General features: G+C 46.2%; 1 protein-coding gene across 1 annotated transcript in view; it reads left to right on the top strand.

Annotated features, from left to right (window-relative positions):
- nbeal1 (neurobeachin-like 1) overlaps window positions 1-20,689 on the top strand; it is a 132,546-nt gene that overhangs the window by 42,907 nt on the left and 68,950 nt on the right. The window contains exons 8-19 of the mRNA XM_056300960.1: window positions 33-118; window positions 2,526-2,880; window positions 3,031-3,137; window positions 9,371-9,454; window positions 10,764-10,862; window positions 12,155-12,729; window positions 12,976-13,108; window positions 15,018-15,137; window positions 15,518-15,827; window positions 18,522-18,607; window positions 18,865-18,954; window positions 20,224-20,401. Coding sequence (XP_056156935.1) covers window positions 33-118; window positions 2,526-2,880; window positions 3,031-3,137; window positions 9,371-9,454; window positions 10,764-10,862; window positions 12,155-12,729; window positions 12,976-13,108; window positions 15,018-15,137; window positions 15,518-15,827; window positions 18,522-18,607; window positions 18,865-18,954; window positions 20,224-20,401 — 2,223 coding nt within the window. The remainder of the gene's footprint in view (window positions 1-32; window positions 119-2,525; window positions 2,881-3,030; window positions 3,138-9,370; window positions 9,455-10,763; window positions 10,863-12,154; window positions 12,730-12,975; window positions 13,109-15,017; window positions 15,138-15,517; window positions 15,828-18,521; window positions 18,608-18,864; window positions 18,955-20,223; window positions 20,402-20,689) is intronic.

Here is a 20,689-nt window from a genome sequence, read left to right as displayed (position 1 = left end):
TGTTTTTCCGTGTGTTTGGGATCCATTTCCAGAGTGCTTCCAGGAGAGCGAACACCTTAAAGACAGTCTGAAATGCTGCCTGTTGCACCTGTTCGGAGCCATCGTTGCTGGCGGACAGGTAAGCCTCTTGGGACCTGATGGTTAACAAGAACACGTGAAACTGGCCCTTTACAAGTTGACTTCCTTAAACAGCCAGTGTGCGCTGGTTTAAGGAAGTGTCCTTGTGCAACACGTGAAACTCCCACCTGTTCCAGGGAAACCACACCTGGCTGTCCTGGTCTGTGTGGCCTCCTGACTAAACAAACATACAAGCTCTTGTTTGTCTTTATACTGGTGTTCTGAGTTCCAAACTGAGACGGCATCAGCGCTCTTGAATAGTGCTGTAGAAATCAAACGAAGACCTCGTGTTTTCTTTTCTCTGAGTTCCAAACAAGTCAGCCCGAAAACTGCCACACTGCTTCCCTATACCCTGTGTGATTTAGATGCATTTATGGACTGTTGTTTTGGATTTTTTCCCCAACTGTACCCGGTCCATTACCCCACTCCTCCGAGCCATCCTGGTCTCTGCTCCACCCCCTCTGCTGATCCAGGGAGGGCTGCAGACTACCACATGCCTCCTCCCATACATGTGGAGTCACCAGCCGCTTCTTTTCACCTGACAGTGAGGAGTTTCCCCAGGGGGACGTTGCGCATGGGAGGATCACGCTATTCCCCCCAGCCCCCAGCCCCCGAACAGGCGCCCCGACTGACCAGAGGAGGCGCTAGTGCAGCGACCAGGGTGCATACCCACATCTGGCTTCCCACCCACAGACACGGCCAATTGTGTCGGTAGGGACGCCCGACCAAGCTGGAGGTAACACGGGGATTCGAACTGGCGATCCCCGTGTTGGTAGAGATTTTGTTTTTACCAAACATACCAAAGCTATGTGTGCTACAGAATCACGTTCCGAGGCCGGTTCTTGTTACCCTCAGCACCTTAACACAAAACTAACCGAGTGTCGACTGACTTTTGAAGTACAGTTGAATTTAAAAACGGCTTCACTGAATATCTTATTATGTGGTATGTTGCCTTTGAAAAGGTTATTTCTGGCGTCCGGGTGGTGTGGTGGTCTGTTCCGTTGCCTACCAACACGGGGATCACCGGTTCAAATCCCCGTGTTACCTCCGGCTTGGTGAGGCATCACTACAGACACAATTGGCTGTGTTTGCGGGTGGGTATGTGACCTGGTCGCTGCACTAGCGCCTTCTCTGGTTGGTCGGGGCGCCTTTTCGGGGGGGAGGGGGAACTGGGGGGGAATAGCGTGATCCTTCCACGTGCTACGTCCCCCTGGTGAAACTCCTCACTGTCAGGTGAAAAGAAGCGTCTGGCGACTCCACACGTATATGGGAGGAGGCATGTGGTAGTCTACAGCCCTCCTGGGATCGGTAGAGGGGGTGAAGCAGCGGCCCCCCCCCCCCAAAAAAGTGACTTCTGGTAGGCCAAAGGTGCTACCGGACGTAGTACATGAACTGAAATCATTCATGCGACCATCAGAAGAGCATGCAGGCTGCAGGTCTGTCTGACAGCAGGTCATATTGCTGGGCTACCGTTTCCTCCCACTTGTGGAACATCCCTCAGTTGTATGTTCCTTACCAGGCTGTACCGACAGCGCGTAGCACAAGGACAGCAGAGGAAGTTGCTTATTGATGCCCTAAACAAACACTGCACGATCAGATTTCAGGCATCACTTCCCACTCAGTGTTTCTCACAGGCCGACCATGAAAGCCCACCCTAAATGACTACATGTTGCTTTTGCACTGCAGAGTCTGCTGATTGTGTTTACCCAGGAAGTGCCCGGGCGCATATTACATATTCAAGAATTTATTTTCTTTTTAGGCACCTTGGTTGTAAACTGGGTCTTGTCTTGCTATTGTGTTTTATCTATCTATCTATCTATCTATCTATCTATCTATCTATCTATCTATCTATCTATCTATCTATCTATCTATCTATCTATCTATCTATCTATCTATCTATTTATTTATTTGTATTTGGTGAATGTGGATGAAGGTGTCATTTGTGTGTGGGATTGATCCTGGCTGCACACGGAATTTTTCTTGGAGGATCAATAAAGTTTAAATTGAATTGATGAGATCATGCAGACGTAGGCTAGACAGACAGACTGTTACCTGGTAGACACACATGTGTCATGATAGACTGTGACTGCCTGACGCTGTTGAATCAAAACGCCACATGGTCTTTATAAACATGTATTATATGTATAAAATTATATATTATTGTATGTAATTATATGTAATGTATAATTATGTGTTATTATATATATTATAATATATACACTATTATACACACACACACACACATGCTTTTGTCCATATTGTGTAAATGTAACATATAGTATGTGGTTACAGGTAGCTGTCACAGGTCAGTTGTCCTGTTTTCGTGTCGTCATTGATTTTCCCTGTCTTATCCCCTCGTCTCTTTTTGTCTTTGTGTCTCGCTGTGTCTCTGTCTTGTTCCTCGGCAGAGGAATGCTCTGCTGGCCATTTCCCCAGCCACCATGGAGGTGTTAATGCGGGTGCTGGCTGACTGCTCCACGGGGGGCTGCTCCTCCGAGGATGGTGAGGACTGGGACAGTGAGGCCCCCGACCGCAAGGCGCTGCTGACGCTGGGCTGCCTGCGGGAGGTTGTGCACCGACTGCTGGCCTCAAGCTCGGACCAGCGCCAGGTGGAGATTGCCTCTGTGCTGGAGAACTATTTCAAGCTGCTCAACTCGGACCCGGCTGCCGTCGCCACACAGCAGCAGCAGCCTAAAGGCAGAGCGCCACTGCTGGGCCACCACTGGGAGAGCCGCTTTGTCGCACTGCAAGTACACATGCTAGGTAGAGCACCAGAGGGGGAATTTTTGGGTGTAACGTGTGTGTGTGTGTGTGAAATGCTTAGGTATGATTTCAGAATGTGTTGCAGGTGTGACTTTGCCTCCTTCTCTTTTTGACATCCCTTCTCCCTCTGTGGGCCTGTGTTTGTGCCAGACACTATCAGGGACATGTTCCTGTGCTCAGACAGGCCCGTCCTCCAAGCCATCTTCCTCAACAGCAACTGTTTTGAGCACCTGACCAGACTGCTGCAGAACAGCAAGGTAATGACATGGGGCCTCCTCTTCCACAGCACTGACAACACAGTGAGACCTGCCGAGTGTGAGTAGGGCTGTTAGGAACCAGGATCCAGTTTGTTAGCCAACTAGTCTTTACTTACCAGCATTCTGACCCGATGTGTTGCTTGCTGTGACATTTAGATGTAATGCAAGGTGAAAAAAAGTAAAAAGTTTAAAGGTACTTCTGTGAAAAGTCAAAAGTAATGTAAAATTAAAAAGCAATATAAATATGCTAAAAAATTAAAATGAATAATGTAAAAAGTTTAAATGTATAAAAATGTATACATTAAAAAGTAATATAAGTAATATAAATATGGTGATTTGTGTATATCAGAACTTCGTGTGGTGTTTAATTCATTTTAACCCCCACTGGTTTGGATCTGTATATTACTGCAGGTAAAAAAAAAATTACCGCAGTCACTGAACAATGCCGACAGAGTCTGTGCATACAAACAGGAACGGCAGCGTGCAGCAGTAAAAAACGTGTATGAGGTGAAAAGAAAAACTCACAGTCTTGAGTCTGGTAACGTAAAGCTGCCAGGTCCTTACTTCTTCATAGCAAATCTGGGATTACGTTCATAGCCCCGAGCCACGAGTGAAATAGTATTTGGTTGAGTTCTTTCCCAAAACAAGCGGTAACTTTATTATATCAGCCAAGTCATCGGTCCACTTTTTAGCCCGTTTACCATCAGAATGACTGGGATTCATTCCTACCAAAAACCACCATGGGTGGTCAAAATGACCGCCACGGTGTTTAAACTCTATATTGTGTCAAGGTAAATATCCAGTTGAGATATTAATGCATTGCATATGTAAGTATGTCTGTTATGAAACGACTGATGCCAAAATTAACATGTTAACAACTATAATATTATTTTTAAACAACTTAAACTTCAGAGAGACATGGTCGAACTTGAATAGCAAAACTGAAAAAGTGAAAATATTACCTGAAAAATAAAAGGGAAAACACATATTGCTAATCTAACAAACGTAACAAGGCCTATAACATGTGACATGTAAAAAAGAACTGAAATTAAATATCAAAACAGTCCCAAACAACAACCGCAACTTAAAAACTACTAGAACGACTGTGGGCGGTCAGTTTGACCTCCACGGTGTTTAAATCAAGATATGTTGGTATGTCTGTTATGAAACTAACTGACACCAACATTAACATTTTAACATCTTTAATACTGTTTCTCAAGCAATTTAAAATGGCCGCTGTCCAACGCCTGTAAATACTGCAACGCCTCGGTGGTAGTCATGGTGCGTCTGTAACCAGACATGTTGGACATAATCAAACATCAAGTTTAGACTATTTTACTGCACTGGAGGACGCTAGTGTGTTTCTAGGACACAGCAATGAACTTCACGAAGGAAATGATGCGACCAACACGTCATAAATAGTCACATGACAGGCGTCCGCGTAGCATGGCGGTCTATTCCGTTGCCTACCAACACGGGGCTCTACAGACACAATTGACCGTGTCTGCGAGTGGGAAGCCAGATGTGGGTATGTGTCCTGGTCATTGTACAAACCCCAATTCCGATGAAGTTGGGACGTTGTGTAAAACGTAAATAAAAACAGAATACAATGATTTGCAAATGTTTTTCGACCTATATTCAATTGAATACACTGCAAACACAAGATATTTAATGTTCAAACTCATAAACTTCATTGTTTTTTTGCAAATATTCACTCATTTTTAATTTGATGCCTGCAACACGTTCCAAAGAAGCTGGGACAGGGGCATGTTCACCACTGTGTTACATCACCTTTCCTTTTAACAACACTCAATAAGCGTTTGGGAACTGAGGACACTACTTGTTGAAGCTTTGTAGGTGGAATTCTTTCCCATTCTTGCTGATGTACGACTTCAGTTGCTCAACAGTCCGGGGTCTCCGTTGTTGTAGTTTGTGCTTCATAATGCACCACACATGTTCAATGGGAGACAGGTCTGGACTGCAGGCAGGCCAGTCCAGTACCCGCACTCTTTTACCACGAAGCCCCGCTGTTGGAACACCTGCAGAATGTGGCTTGGCATTGTCTTGCTGAAATAAGCAGGGTCGTCCCTGAAAAAGACGTCGCTTGGATGGCAGCATATGTTGCTCCAAAACCTGTATGTACCTTCCAGCATTAATGGTGCCTTCACAGATGTGCAAGTTACCCATGATGCCATGGGCACCAATACCCCCCCCCATACCATCACAGATGCTGGCTTTTGAACTTTGCACTGATAACAATCTGGATGGTCCTTTTCTTCTTTAGCCCGGAGGACACGACCTCCATGATTTCCAAAAACAATGTGAAATGTGGACTCGTCAGACCACAGCACACTTGTCCACTTTGGGTCAGTCCATCTCAGATGAGCTCGGGCCAGAGAAGCCGGCGGTGTTTCTGGGTGTTGCTGTTATATGGCTTTCACTTTGCATGGGAGAGTTTTAACCTGCACTTGTAGATGTAGCGACGAACTGTGTTAACTGACGATGGTTTTCCCAAGTGCTCCTGAGCCTACGTGCTCATATCCTTTACAGAATGATGTCGGTTTTTAATGCAGTGCCGCCTGAGGGGTCGAAGGTCACAGGCATTCAGTGTTGGTTTTGGGCCTTGCCGCTTACGTGCAGAGATTTCTCCGGATTCTCTGAATCTTGTGATGACATTATGGACTGGAGATGATGAAATCCCTAAATTCCTTGCAGTTGCATGTTGAGAAACGTTGTTCTTCAACTGTTGGACTATTTGCTCACACAGTTGTTCACAAAGTGGTGAACCTCGCCCCATCCTTGCTTGTGAACGACTGAGCCTTTCAGGGATGCTCCTTTTATACCCAATCATCACACTCACCTGTTTCCAGTTAACCTGTTCGCCTGTGGAATGGTCCAAACAGGTGTTTTTTGAGCATTCCTCAACTTTCCCAGTCTTTTGTTGCCCCTGTCCCAGCTTCTCTGGAACGTGCTGCAGGCATCAAATTCAAAATGAGTGAATATTTGCAAAAAACAATAAAGTTTATCAGTTTGAACATTAAATATCTTGTCTTTGTAGTGTATTCAATTTAATAGAGGTCGAAAAGGATTTGCAAATCATTGTGTTCTGTTTTTATGTACGTTTTACACAACATCCCAACTTCATTGGAATTGGGGTTTGTACTAGCACCTCCTCTGGTCGGTCGGGGCGTCTGTTTGGGGGGCAGGGGGAACTGGGGGGAATAGCGTGATCCTCCCACGCGCTATGTCTCCCTGGTGAAACTCCTCACTTGTCAGGTGAAATGAAGCAGCTGGTGACTCCACATGTATGGGAGGAGGCATGTGGTAGTCTGCAGCCTTCCCCGGATCAGCAGAGGGGGTGGAGCAGCGACCGGAACGGCTCAGAAAAGTGGGGTAATTGGCCGGATACAAATGGGGAGAAAAAGGGGGGAATCCTAAAAATAAATAAATAAATACATAATTAATAGACATGAGGCGCAGTCACACGCAAATTACGTGTGGTCGTTTGACGGCTCATGGTGGTTTTAGGTAGGTGTGATCATAACTTTTTTGGTGTGCAACTGATCTAAAACTCATTTTAATGCAAATATATGCAATTTAGGGGCAATCAGGGAGCGGCAGGTCTGTATCTTTTTTCCCCCCACAGAGTTATTAAACTTTGAAAATCCAAAATGGTCAGAATGACCGGCTTGGTCATTCTGGTGTTCAAGAGCCAATAGGAAGATGTCACTGCAGTATTAACGTGACTTATGTAGTCTTAGTTCATGCCAAACTACACTCTCTGACCTACATAGACTGATGGCATGTTGCAACACACACGTTTGACAAGTATGATGAGGTTTGTTGTAACACAGAGCATTATTTTGTGATTAAATTCTGTAGGAAAATTAAAAATGTATATCCCATCAAAAAGTCTACATCTTTTCAAGCAGTATGTGATTGTGTTCAAAGTTGAGAGTCAAAAAAAATCTGAATTTGAGCTTGAAGTTTCTGATGGCCCCAGAGCAACGCCGCTTTTACAGCTGCAGTGTGAGAGTCAGCATTTTGGCCCATAATGCATGTTGAGCCCTCCTGCAGCAGTGCCGGAACATGAATATGGCTCCACACTGTGACCCCTGCTCAACAATCACCACCTTTAACCTCTCACTCCCTCTCCCTCTCCTGGCCTCCTTTCCTGCCATGCACCCTCTATCCTCTCTCTTCCTTTTCTTCTTCACTCGCTCTTCCTTTTTTCGCTCTCAACGCCCCCCTGATGCCATGTTGACACTTTGCCTGTTGTGTGTGTCAGCTGGTTAACGCTAGGTTCACGGCGGCAGACAAGGACCAGAAAGATATAACCAACAACAGGTTACTGACAGGAGAGAGGGACACTCAGGTATCACCCAGACACCCCCCCCCACCTCACCTCTCCTCCCCCTCACCTCGCGCCCCCGTCTGCTGCTACCACCACCTGTCATTCTTACATTATCCCAGACCTGGAGCCACATGGTCACTCCACAGCAAGATACCTGCCCTCCATTGCCATATTGTGTTCTTTTGTCAAACTGCATCGACTAGAATTTTACGTCTCTTGAAAGGCCACACAATGCACACATTTATTGTGTTGTAGGAGGCAGTTATATCAACATAATGTAGTTTACTGCTAACATTAGCTCACTTGGTCAACATGTTTGCCACTACCAGTTTTTGTCCCATGTTTTTTTTTTTTTTTTTTTTTTGGTCTAATGACCAATGTACCCAGCCAACTACCCCACTCTTCTGAGCCATCCAGTCTCTGCTCCACCCTCTCTGCTTATCCGGGGAGGGCTGCAGACTACCACATGCCTCCTACGATACATGTGGAGTTGCCAGCCGCTTCTTTTCACCCATTTGAAGGCAGTTAGCTGGTATTTTTATTTGTAAATATTTTGCTAATTGTCTTTGCTATTGCTGGCATGACTCACTGACTGGCCTGTTTTTTTGGGAGGGTTTTTTTTTTTTGCATTTAAGGCACAAGTCGGAAAATTCAAAGCTGTGCGTCACCTGCCTGACACACCTGTTGACGAGCTCATGAAGAGCTCACTGTTGGTTACTGATCCAAGCCCATGTACTGAATTGTCCTGTGTATGCAGATGAGTCACTTGTTTCTTTCAGAGTATGTCTGGCATTACTCCCTCCGTACACAGAGACACCCTTACAAGATACAGTCCCTCCATTCATATGGTCAACCTGGATGCAGATGGACAGACTCATGCACGATACATATACACACATGCATAAACCAGTGCTTACTTTGCTGTAAAGTTGAGGCCAAAATTGCAAAATGGCTTGCTGTCTCGTTGTGGAGTGACCTCTTCACCTCTTTCAAGGCAAGCCTCCTACTTCATTTTTTTCCTCTTTTCCTCAGTTTTCTCACTCCAGTCCTCCTTGGTCCCATGTCCCCTCCCCTTTCCATATTTTCCTGGTTTCCTTTGCCATACTTAAGGTTCTGCTGGAATGCAATCACTGCCTTGCTTGTGTACTCAAGGAAGTCAAAAGTTTGAGGTGGCCTGACTTTTCCATAATTTTGAGTGTTTCTTGTTTGCCACAGTCCCTCTCCAGCCAGCCCCAGCTTCTCTGTCCCATCAACTTATTCATTGCTGCATGTTAATACTGCTGGATCTCTGGGCATAGTCACCCAACGTGTTAACAGTATGGGAGAAGGACATTGCTGGATGGAGATGTCATTGTGCAATTTATTTTATTTGTATTTTCATGGTGTGGTTTTTGATTCATGGGCTGCATCATTTATGAGTGAGAGTGGGTGACTCATCTGTGTGTCTTTCTGTTTGTGGGAAGGTGGGAACTTGTCTAAGCTCTGAGCCTCTGACTACAGTTTCAGTTTCGTGGTGTCATGAGGGATTTTCCCCTGCAGAGATGTCATCTCTTGCTTTGCAATGTCTTAAGCACTAAAACAGAACTCAGGACTCTAACCATTGTCATAGTCACTGTACTGACTTGTGTGCACACATACACTCATGCGTACAACACATGACAAATGTTGCCTTTTTTTGCTAAATAGATCATCATTTCACCATGCTTACAGATGTCAGTCTAAATGTTGTGCATGCTCATTGCAAGTACTGTACCACTCAGTTGGAATAAAAGACAGTTTGTTTTATATCGAATCAAGCTGCTGTCAAGCTCTCTCTCCCCACTCCCTTACTAATGAGGGGTGGCTCCAGTATTTCACTCACAGGTGGAATTTCTCTTAGGTGTTTCAAGGGCGACTCGACTCGCTCGCTGTAGCCACCATCAAAGCCTTGACGACAGTGATGCACAAGTCACCAGCGGCAAAGGTAAATGGTACATTACTCAATAAACCCCAGTTTCTTTGACTCTTGACATGTAATTGTTAAGTCTGGAAGGGCCCACGGTAGTCCCATGAGTGACTGCAGTAGAGAATAACATTGTGGCCTTAAAAGGTTAAAGAAAGGGCATCCAGGTAGCGTAGTGGTTTATTCCGTTGCCTACCAACACGAGGATCGCCTGTTTGAATCCCTGTGTTACCTCCGGCTTGGTTGGGCATCCCTACAGACACAATTGGCCGTGTCTGCGGGTGGGTAGCCGGATGTGGGTATGTGTCCTGGTCACTGCACTAGCGCCTCCTCTGGTCGGTAAGGGGAACCTGTTCAGGGGGGGCAGGGGGAACTGGGGGGAATAGCGTGATCCTCCCACATGCTACGTCCCCCTGGTGAAACTCCTCACGGTCAGTTGAAAAGAAGCAGCTGGTGACTCCACATGTATGGGAGGAGGCGTGTGGTAGTCTGCAGCCCTCCCCGGATCAGCAGAGGGGGTGGAGCAGCAATCGGGACGGCTCGGAAGAGCGGGGTAATTGGCCAAGTACAATTGGGGAGAAAAGGGGGGGGGGATCCAAAAGAAAAAGAAAGAAAGAAATGGATGGGGGACCAGAATATTTAAAGTTTGAGTTCTTTGACCAGCTGAGAAATTCAGAGAGGAGAAATTACATTTGTCATTTTCTCATTTATCAGACGTTTTACCCAAAGTGACATAGAAGAGACTCGGCAAGTAACACAAACTGAAATGGGTCTTCCTTCCTCAAGTGCCTTTGAACAAACCATTTAACTCCCACTGGTCCATTTTGGCTGTGTAGTGGTATAGAGCATAAAACTGTTTGTATTAAGCAGGTCTCAGGTTATGAGTTTGAAAACAGTATCCAGGGCAGTGCCAGTCAATGTTCACATAATGAAATCCCTGAACAAATTAGGTTAAGCTAATAGGGACTCCATTGGTGACTTCTTTTTGCCTCATTTATGAAGACTTTGAGTTAATGTAGACACTACTTCTGTCAATTTGTCTTTCCATTCATTTGTTTATAATTTTTAATCTAAAATGGTGGCTTGGCATTTTTGCTGATGTCATTCTCTTTCGAAGGGTAAGGAAATGTTCTAACTCACACCCTCACCTTCAGATCACCCCTTAGACACTCACCCCCTTCTCATATTTGTGAACTTCAGAAATTGTTTTCCTGCCAGTTGAGTCTTAGGGTTCAGTCCACAAGTCCTGAATCTACATAGAGATCAGCCTCTGCTACCCACCCCTTCATCCACAAAAAAGCATACTTACTGGAATGTGTTGCTTTGACAGGAAGTGTTCAAGGAGCGAATTGGTTACAATCAGCTATATGAGGTACTCGTCTCCCTGGGCCAGCCATCCAGACACCTTCTCAAAGAGCTCATGAACATGGTGAGAAAAAGGTTTTGTATTGTGTCTGTTGTGTTAAGGTTAGCGTTCTCCTTGCCTGTCTACCTATAGATTCACAGTCTGTATCTGTTCATCCTGCTGTTTATAACTCTGGCCTGTTTATTGGGCTGTATCTCACTCATGTTGGTCCTTATTTGACTACCAGAGTTCCACCTTCTAATCCTGTGTGTGTGCGAGCAGGTGTGGATTTGAAAGGGTGATGCAAGGTGATGCCATCTCCCCTTGTTAAACAAATTGATTACAACAAACGCTGTAAAATTGCGATCCCCCCTTCAATCCCCTATCGGTTAATGGCATGGTGGCCACGTGCAACTGCACTGTTGCCTCACAGCAAGAAGGTCCTGGGTTCAAACCCCAGGTCATTCCAGGTCCTTTCTGTGTGGAGTTTGCATGTTCTCCCCCGTGTCTGCGTGGGTTTCCTCTGGGTAAAGGCTGTGTGCCGCCCACAGTGGTGGGCGGCACACAGCCTTGTAAGCATCAATAACATATCCATAGCACTTATCAAACACAGGGGTGGAGCAAGTAGGGCAGTCCACATACTGTTGTAAGGTGGGTAAATGACCTGAGAGATCACAGGAGTTGGTATCTCCAAGAATAAACGGCAGCTGATCAGACGAGCAGACAAGCGCGTTATTGTAGCTTTCCATTATTTTGGTTGCTGCCTTCTCATTGTCCAGTCCAGGAACGTAGATTAAACTGATAGTGATCTGTCCACATTCCCTCGGTAAATACAATGGTCTAATAGACACGTAAAAGTTCATAGTCGAGAGTGCATATTTGCTCATGGATATGGAATTGCGTTGCCCAAGAACTTAAGTTTAGTTTAGTTCTTTAGATTTTTGTATATTCTTTATAGTTTTTTATTTTATATTCTATTGTGTGTATTTTTGATATTGTATGCTTTTAGATTATGCAAGCTGTAATGATGCTTTAATTTCCCTTAGGCTCAATAAAATATCTATCCATCTATCTATAGTAAATCTTGACCGTTGCTTTTTAACAGGCAAAGAAGGTTCTCACTGGGACAAAATGTTAATAGATCTGGCCCTTAGTATAAAAACATTTTTAATGGATAGGAATATGTAGGCTTCTGGCTACAGTTTAAAGGTTGATGTTAGTTTTTTGAAGCCCTGCCCCACCTCCACCGAGGAGGTTGTCACACTAAACTCCACCGTCCCCCTTGAAATCATTTTTACAGATAGACCCCTCTGTGTGTTTGTGCATGCATGCGTTCGTTTGTGTGTTTGTGCGTGTGTGTGTGCGTGCACGATCAGGCGGTGGAGGGCGAGCACTCCTCTGTAGGGATCCTGGGTATTAGCAATGTGGAGCCCCTGCTGCTGCTGGTCCAGTGGCTGCCGGAGCTGGAATCCTCGGAGCTGCAGATCTTCGCCGCAGACTGGCTCCGCCGTTTGTGCTGCCTCAACCGTCAGACCCGTGCTACCTGCGTCAATGCCTCCATTGCTCTGTGGGTGTTGGCTGCCCTGGAGCGTCACCAACGATTGCATCGCACCTGCGCTGAGAGTCTCCTGGGGCTCCTGGGTTCACTGGGCTCCCAATCCCTGAGTGCCGGAGAACTCTTTGGGCTACTGCGTCTCATTAGACCCCTGGGGTCTGGCCAGGCACACCCCTATGTGGGCCCAGGTCTCAGGGCTCTCCTGGTCATGGTACGCAAGCAGGGTCTAGAGAGTGCCATGCAGTACTTTGACCTGTCGCCCAGTATGGCTGGCATCGCTGTGCCAACAGTTCAGCGCTGGCCAGGTTCTGCCTTTAGTTTTCTGGCCTGGTTATCACTGGACCAAGACCAGCAGGGCCCACTCAGCAAAGGGGACAAGAGGAAGCAGTTATACAGGTGAGTTGGTAGAAGGAAGATATGGAGATTAGATAGAGAACAATTTAACTTTATATATGGCTTATTTGGAGAATAAAAAAGAAAACAAGTTCCTCCAAATAAAGAGACATGAAGCAGAAGTGTAAAATATGTAAATGCTCTATTTTTGTAGAATTGCCTTTGTCATTTTGGTATGAAAGATTGAACAGTGATGCATTTAAGTTGTCTGGAATTTGCTCAAGGTGTTTTCCTTTTCCGGCCTCATAGCTTTTTCACCCCAGGAGGGACAGGTTTTGAGGCCTTCATCAGCACAGCGGGGGTGCTAGTTGTGGCTGTGTGCACTAAAAAGGAGTATGTCACTGTGATGCTGCCAGACTACTGCTTCTGTGACTCGCTTTGGGTGAGTCAGTTTAACAGCCAGTCTTATTAAAATTGTAGTTGCATGAAGCTATCATTAAAAGGCCTTTGCTGATAAGACGTATCTCACAAATAAAACCATCTATATCCATCCCTGACCCTATTCCTACTGCCCTGCTGAAACTGTGCATTCCAGCTCTCAGTCCTCTCATCACCCAGGTCATCAACCATCAACTTCAATCTGGCCATGTCCCCCTAGCACTTAAAACTACTGTAAAACACCCCTGTTCTCAAAAAACCCACTCTGGACAAGGAAGGTTTAGCCAATCACAGGCCTATCTCCAACCTTCTCTTTTTATCCAAGGTCATGGAAAAATCATTGCCGCTCAGCTACACGATCACCTCAAAACACAACCTCTTTGAACATTTCCACTCTTATTTCATGCCTGCTCACATCATTAAGACGGCCCTCCTCAGGGTCACCAACGACCTTCTACTGGCAGCTGACAATGGTTTCCCTTCCATACTGATACTCAGCTCAGCATTTGACACCATAGACCACTCCATCCACCTTGAATGCCTCCATACCTTAAAAACAGGTCTGAGTTCATCTTCCTAGGGTCATCAAAGTCCCAGACCCACTATGTCTCCTGCGGTGTCCCACAGGGAGCCGTCCTTTGCCCCATCTTGTTCACCCTCTACATGCTCCCTCTCAGTCGTGTCATCAGCCGGCACGGAATATCATCCCATTGCTATGCTAATGACATAGAACTGTACATCAAAACTGCCCCAAATCTGTCTGCTGCCTTCACACAGCTCTGGATGAAGCAGAACTTCCTTCAGGCCCTTCTCACTGGCACCCCTCACCAGGTTAAACTTTTTCCCACAATCCCCTTCACTATTGCTAGCAAAATTATCTCTCTCTCCTCCTTATTCACCAACTTTGGTATCGCATTTGACCCCACCCTAACCTTTGACACACAGATTAAACATCTCTGCAAGAACTCATTCTACCAATTTAAAAACATTGCCAAAATCCACCCCACCCTCACCCTTGCTGATTCCGAGAAGCTCATCCACACCTTTGTCTGCTGGAGGCTGGACTACTGCAACACTTCATTAGAACTCCTGGCAGGAGCCTCCAGAAGCTCCAGTACATCCAGAACACCACTGCCAGGATCCTGATGAGGGTGTGGAAACACCACCGCATCACCCCCACCCCCTCCACCCTGGCTTCCCATCTCTCACAGAATCAACTTCAAAACCATTCTATTAACGTTCAAATGCGTCCACGGCAATGCACCTCCATACCTCAAACAACTACTCACCTCCACAATACCTCCCACAATCTCCGCTCTGGCAGCAGCTTGCTCCTCCACACAGCCAGGATGAAGCTCTGCTCAATAAGAAACCAGACGTTTTGCTCTGCTGCTCCCCTTCTCTGGAACGCCCTCCTGGACCACCTAAGGGCTCCCCTGACTCTGGCCTCCTTTAAAACAGGCCTTAAGACATTTTTATTCAGAAAAGCTTGGTGTCTTGTGTTATTGCTTTAATGCACTTTCAGGTTCACTTTGACAGTGAAAGGTGCTATACAAATAAAATTTGTTATTATTATTATTGTTATTATTATTATTTTGAGACAAAATTAACTTGTATTAGAATATCAGCTTTTTTGTGGTGGTGAAAGATCACCACCAGGGATGCACAGTTGAGCAGCAGTATGACTTCTGAGTTGTTAATATATCTTATCACAGATTTTTTTTTCGTGTTTGGCCATCACAGATTGGCAGAGTAAGGGAAACATCCACCAGTGTTGCCTGGTAACAAAGGTGGCATTTCAGAATAAGAAGACAACTGGCTGTTGACTAAACTCTTCGTTGAATGAATGGTTCCGAGAAATGAGACACAGACCTCCCAGATAATTGGATTTCTCTTTGTATGTGTTTCTGCAGCACAGCATTGGTGTGGTCCATGTGCCTGGGAAGAGGCCGTTCGGACAAAGTCTTGTCTACATCTACGTCGACGGGCAGCAGAAACTTTCAGCGCCTCTCAAATACCCCATTATGACAGAGGTGAAATATGTACTTAGTTACCTCACTGAAGGAAAACGCAGAACAGACTAGCAAGTTAGAACTTTGTTCAACTGACCAGTATATAGGCAACTCAAAGACTGGTTTCAACTTTAACTGTGCAGTTTTTTTCTGGCTCACTGTTCCTCACTCAGTCATCAGTGTCATCTCAAAAGCACCATTGCACACTAAACATACAAAGGTAAAGGTGCAGCCAGTGTTATTTTATCATATTGGCAACCTAATCAAATTAGCTAAAATTGAATTGAATAAATTGCATTACCTCCCTTTTAAATGAAGTTTTAGTTGTTTGCTGCACTGTTTAGATGTGTGTACCTTGTATGCTTATATTTATTAACTTGCCATCTTTCTCTGTTCCCCAGCCTTTCACCTATTGCTGCATTGGTTCAGCAGGCCAGCGGACCACTACGCCCCCACCCTCTCAAATCCCTGATCCCCCATTCTCCTCAGCCGCTGCTCCTCCTGGCCGTTCCTCGCTGGGGGGCATTCTGTCGCCACAGGCTTGGGGGGGGCTGCTTGGGGGCAAGCAACAGTCGGTGACCAAGCTGATCTCGGCAGGGACCCAGGACAGCGAGTGGGGTAGCCCCACTTCTCTGCAGGGCCAGCTGGGCAGCGTCATGGTCTTTCATGAGCCTCTTCAGCCAAACCACATCAAAGCCATCTGTAGTGCCGGTGAGCAGCAAAAGAGGGGATTAAATGTAAGAAAGTGAATAAAGGAAGAGTGGAGGTGGGGTGGTGGAGGAGTGGTATTAGACATGAGAGAGAGAGAGAGTCGGGAGTGAATGGATGGTCCAGGATAGGAGTGAGGTAAAAATCCTGATAACGAATAGAGGTTGCAGGACATTAGACTGAAACTGTATGACAGAAGGTAGAAATATACGTGGAATTCTAATGGGAAAAATGTTGAGAGAACAGATGAAGTTGATGGAAAACAGTAGAGCGACATGGTGGAGAAGACCCAAGAACAAGCTCCAAGGAAATGTAAATAGACAAGGCCCCAGCAAGGTCATCCCACATAAACCCCCTCGATTCAGCTTCATGAGATCGATAACTGCTGTTTATTCTCTTACCCTCTCTTCTCCTCTATATTCTGCTCTAACCTCTTCATTTGTCCTACTGATTTTGCTATTTTCTGTGCTTAGTTCACTTATCGCTAGATTTGCTAGTTTTCTTTCTCAAACAATTCTTGTGTTAGTGGGCAGCCTTTTGTTTCTTGTCTGTTTACTAGCTTCGAGCTTAGCAGTTAGCCTTATTACATTTGCAGCCAAAGCCGTCTCATTAAAACAATGGTGTGTGGTGACTGTTCCGCAGTTTCAGATAGGCTGTCTCCACTAGAGAGTCATGTCCATGAGTTAGAGCACCTTCTATTGTCAAGGATTACATAAGATGTGACAGGCACTCCAGATAGCCTTAGCCCCCGCCCTGGCAGCAGACCTGCTATTGTTAGCACTAGTTCACCCTCATCGGCAGATGCGGCGGAGTTTGTCTTTGTTTGCCGGCATGGGAAGGCTCGCAAGAGCAAGCCACCAGTCATGTGGCCTGGTCTATAGTCACTTCTCCCGACTGCAAACCGGTTTTTGCCCCTCACCAGCCCTGTTGGTAGTCCAACTGGCCAGTGTGCCTCTCCTACTCCTTTCAACAGTAAAGCAATGCATGCTAGTGATAAGAGACTCCGTTACCCGCAATATCAGATTAGCTTCACCAGCCTTGGTCCACTGTTTACCCGGGGCCAGAGTCTCCAACCTAGAGGACAATCTTAGGGTGCTGGCATCATGGAGGGAGACTCAGGGAACCCAAGCACACAGCACCACTACTTTCAGCACCATTGTTATGTCAGCACCAGTAATGCTAGGATGAAGCAATCAGAGCTCACAAAAGTCACCTGGGTCAGGAGGCTTGAGTTGGCCAGAAAGATGTCGGCATATATTAATGTCTCTGGTCCCTTACCCGTGAGGGGTAATGATGAGATGCACAGTAGGCTCATCTCAATGAACCGCTGGCTGGCTCGTTACTGTAGTGAGCAGGGATTCGGTTTTTTTGATAACTGGCCTTTCTGGGGCCACCCTTACCTGCTGAAAGCGGACGGCATTCATCCTACTGGGGACGGCGCCGCTCTTTTGTCTAGCAATATAGATAGCTGTCTACGTTTAGTTTGACACCATTCAGCAGGTCGCAAGTGATTAGAGAGCCTGCTAGGTTTAAATCTAGTGTGGATGTGGAGTCAAGCAGTAAGGATAATATGTCTAGTCAGGACATTTCTCATAGTATCAGAATCAGCTTTATGGCCAAGTGTGCCTTTGCACATGAGGAATTTGACTCTGGTTTACAGCAGTTTCTAGTACTTCCAGACATCTCCCACAAAAGAAAAGGAAAAACAAAACAAAAGAAAAAACAGAAGAAATAAATGGAACAACAGGACATTGGAAAGAGCCAGAAAAGAGCACCATAGATGCAGTTTGCTTTCAGAATGTTGTTGAGTACATCCTCCTGCCAGGTCTACATGGGGATGGTGTTGTGTAGCTCGGGTCCCAGGCAGTTCCGGTGGCATCTGGACATTGCTTGGCTTTGTCCTCATCAAATTCTTCAGAAATGTTATAATTCTGTTATAATTCAGTTATCCTCTTTCAGTGTTGTATTCTGTAAACTGTGTTGTATTCCGTACACATAACATCCATTGCATGTCTTTCCTCCTCGGGAGAGAGATCCCTCCTCTGTTGCTCTCCCCGAGGTTTCTTCCTATTTTTTCTTCCTGTTAAAGGGTTTTTTCAGGGAGTCATTCCTTATCTGATGCGAGGGTCTAAGGACAGGATGTTGTGTTGCTGTAAAGCCCCCTGCGGCTAATTTGTAATTTTGGGCTATACAAATAAAATTGAGTTGACCCCCCGAGGTTGGCACGGTGGTGCGGTGGTTAATGCGGTTGCCTCACAGCAAGAAGGTTCTGGGTTTGAACCCTGGGGTAGTCCAACCTTTGGGGTCATCCCAGGTTGTCCTCTGTGTGGAGTTTGCATGTTCTCCCCGTGTCTGCGTGAGTTTCCTGCGGGGGCTCCGGTTTCCTCCCACAGTCCAAACACATGTAGGTCAGGTGAATCGGCCGCACTAAATTGCCCCTAGGTGTGTGTGTGTGTGTGTGTGGGCCCTGTGATGTTCTGGCAGCCTGTCCAGGGTGTCTCCCCGCCTGCCAACCAATGACTGCTGGGATAGGCTCCAGCATCCCCACAACCCTGAGAGCAGGATAAGCGGTTTGGATAATGGATGGATGGATGGATGACCCCCTCTGCTTGTCTGTATCCTTTCTCTCCGTTTCCTTTATGTCCTTCTCTCTTTCTCCTCCGTCCATTACAATCATTCTTTCTCTCATCCACACAGGCCCAAACTGTATCTCACCTTTTAAAGCCCAGGAGTCAGAGCTCGGAGATCTCTCAACCAAACTCCTGCTGCACTACTCACCCAAGGTGAGCGAACCGTGCAGCCGTCGACACGCCCATTTTATAGTGTAAAACAGTCCCGAGAAAAGTGGCGTGAGACAGTATTCATGGTTTCCTCCATTTTTAGTCCTCATCACTTGTCGTTCCAAGGCATTTCATGGTTCATCACATCATATCTGAAACATGATCTGAGTATTTATATATTTAATATTTTGTTTTCTGAAGGGACAGGGACTAAACTTTGAACTGCTTTTATTTATGAATGCATACCTGGTTGTCAACAGGCCTGTAGGAACCCCATTTGCCTGGATCTTTCCCCTAATCTGCTGCATGGACGCCTAACGGGAAACAAAGTAGTCAACTGGGACATCAAGGTAGCTTCCAAAACGCCCACTTCTGTTTTTTGTGATAATCTGTTGACCCTAGAACGGGACTCATGTTTGCCTGTTTCCCGATGTAAACAGTTTAGGACACAGGGTAGTCCCTGTAGAGCACCTGCGGAGAGCCTGCGTTTACTTGAATGAAATAGCCACAGGGATGCTTTGAGTCGATAAGAGGTCAAAATTGGAGCTTCTGGTTAGAGGACAGTCTCTAGATATGATGCGACCTTGCCTACGTATAGAGGAATCCAGTGACCAATTTGTATGTTCCGCCATTTTTGCGCTGCACTGCGGGCTCAAGTCGTGGTGAATCAGTGTCTGCTGCTGCTTGCTGATGGGCAGTTGGATTGACGACATAAGGCAGTGGCCCCTAGTTACTGATTAAGGTAACTGGGGGCCATGGATGGCGATGTTAACATTATTCGGGCATCCGGGTAGCGTTGCAGTCTATTCTGTTGCCTACCAACACAGGGATCTGCGGTTCAAATCCCTGTGTTACCTCCGGCTTGGTCGGCCGTCCCTACAGACACAATTGGCCGTGTCTGCGGGTGGGAAGCCGGATGTGGGTATGTGGCCTGGTCGCTGAACTAGCGCCTCCTCTGGTCGGTCGGGGCGCCTGTTCGGGGGGGGTGGGGGATAGCGTGATCCTCCCATGCGCTATGTCCCCTTGGTGAAACTCCTCACTGTCAGGTGAAAAGAAGTGGCTGGTGACTCCACATGTATGAGAGGAGGCATGTGGTAGTCTGCAGCCCTCCCTGGGTTAGCAGAGGGGGTGGAGCAGAGACCGGGACGGCTCGGGAGAGTGGGGTAATTGGCCAAGTACAACTGGGAGAAAAAGGGGGGGAAAATCCACAAAAAAAGAAAAGAAAAGGAAGTCATGATTCCCATTGCACTGGATCTTTAACATACCGTAAAATATTTGATTATTTGATTATTTATGTCATATTTATATTTATCTGTTGTGTTAACTTGTTATTGTCTACCCTGCTTTGTTCCGATGTTACCTGTGATACAGTGCTGCTGGTTTGTTTTTGTTTTTAACTGTGTTCTGTAAGGTGTGCTGGGGTGTTCTGAAAGGCGCCCACAAATAAAATGTATTGTTATTATTTTACTGCCATAAATGTACCAAAAATCAGAGGGAATGTGCCCATGTAACAGTAAGACATGTGAGCTTATATGTTGCTGAACGAGGATGTTGGGACCATCAGCATCTTGAATGATCACTTTTTTCCTCTGATGCAAACGGTGTGTTAATGTGTGTAGGATATGATCAACTGTGTGGGCGGTCTGCCGGTGCTCTTCCCCATCCTGGAGCAGCTGGCCCTCGTAACTTCTCACCAACAGGACCATGAACCCACCACAGGATCAGAGTTCATCAACCCTGACGTGGCTACACCTGCCGACGGGGACTGGGTCATCCTTCCGTCCAACAGAGCTTCAGGTCTGTTCCTCGAACCCGTCCTTGTAACCGGTTTGATGTTTTTTTTCTCCAGTTTTGTGATAAGTTAATTTAATTAGAGATGCCATTCTGAGGTTCCCAAAATGGACACACTCCTCACCTTGGCTGCGCCTTGAGATCCTGTCCATGAATATCACAAACAGAATCAGAGACAAGGGACAGCCTTGGCAGAGTCTGACACCCACCGAAAATGTGTTTGAGTCTGTGCCGAGAATGCGGACACAGCTCTCACTTTGGTTAATTAGTTTTTTGGGGGGGTTTTTGTGGTTT

This window comes from Lampris incognitus, chromosome 21, assembly GCF_029633865.1.
Source record: "Lampris incognitus isolate fLamInc1 chromosome 21, fLamInc1.hap2, whole genome shotgun sequence".
NCBI lineage: Eukaryota > Metazoa > Chordata > Actinopteri > Lampriformes > Lampridae > Lampris > Lampris incognitus.
This window is presented reverse-complemented; position numbering and strand designations above follow the sequence as displayed.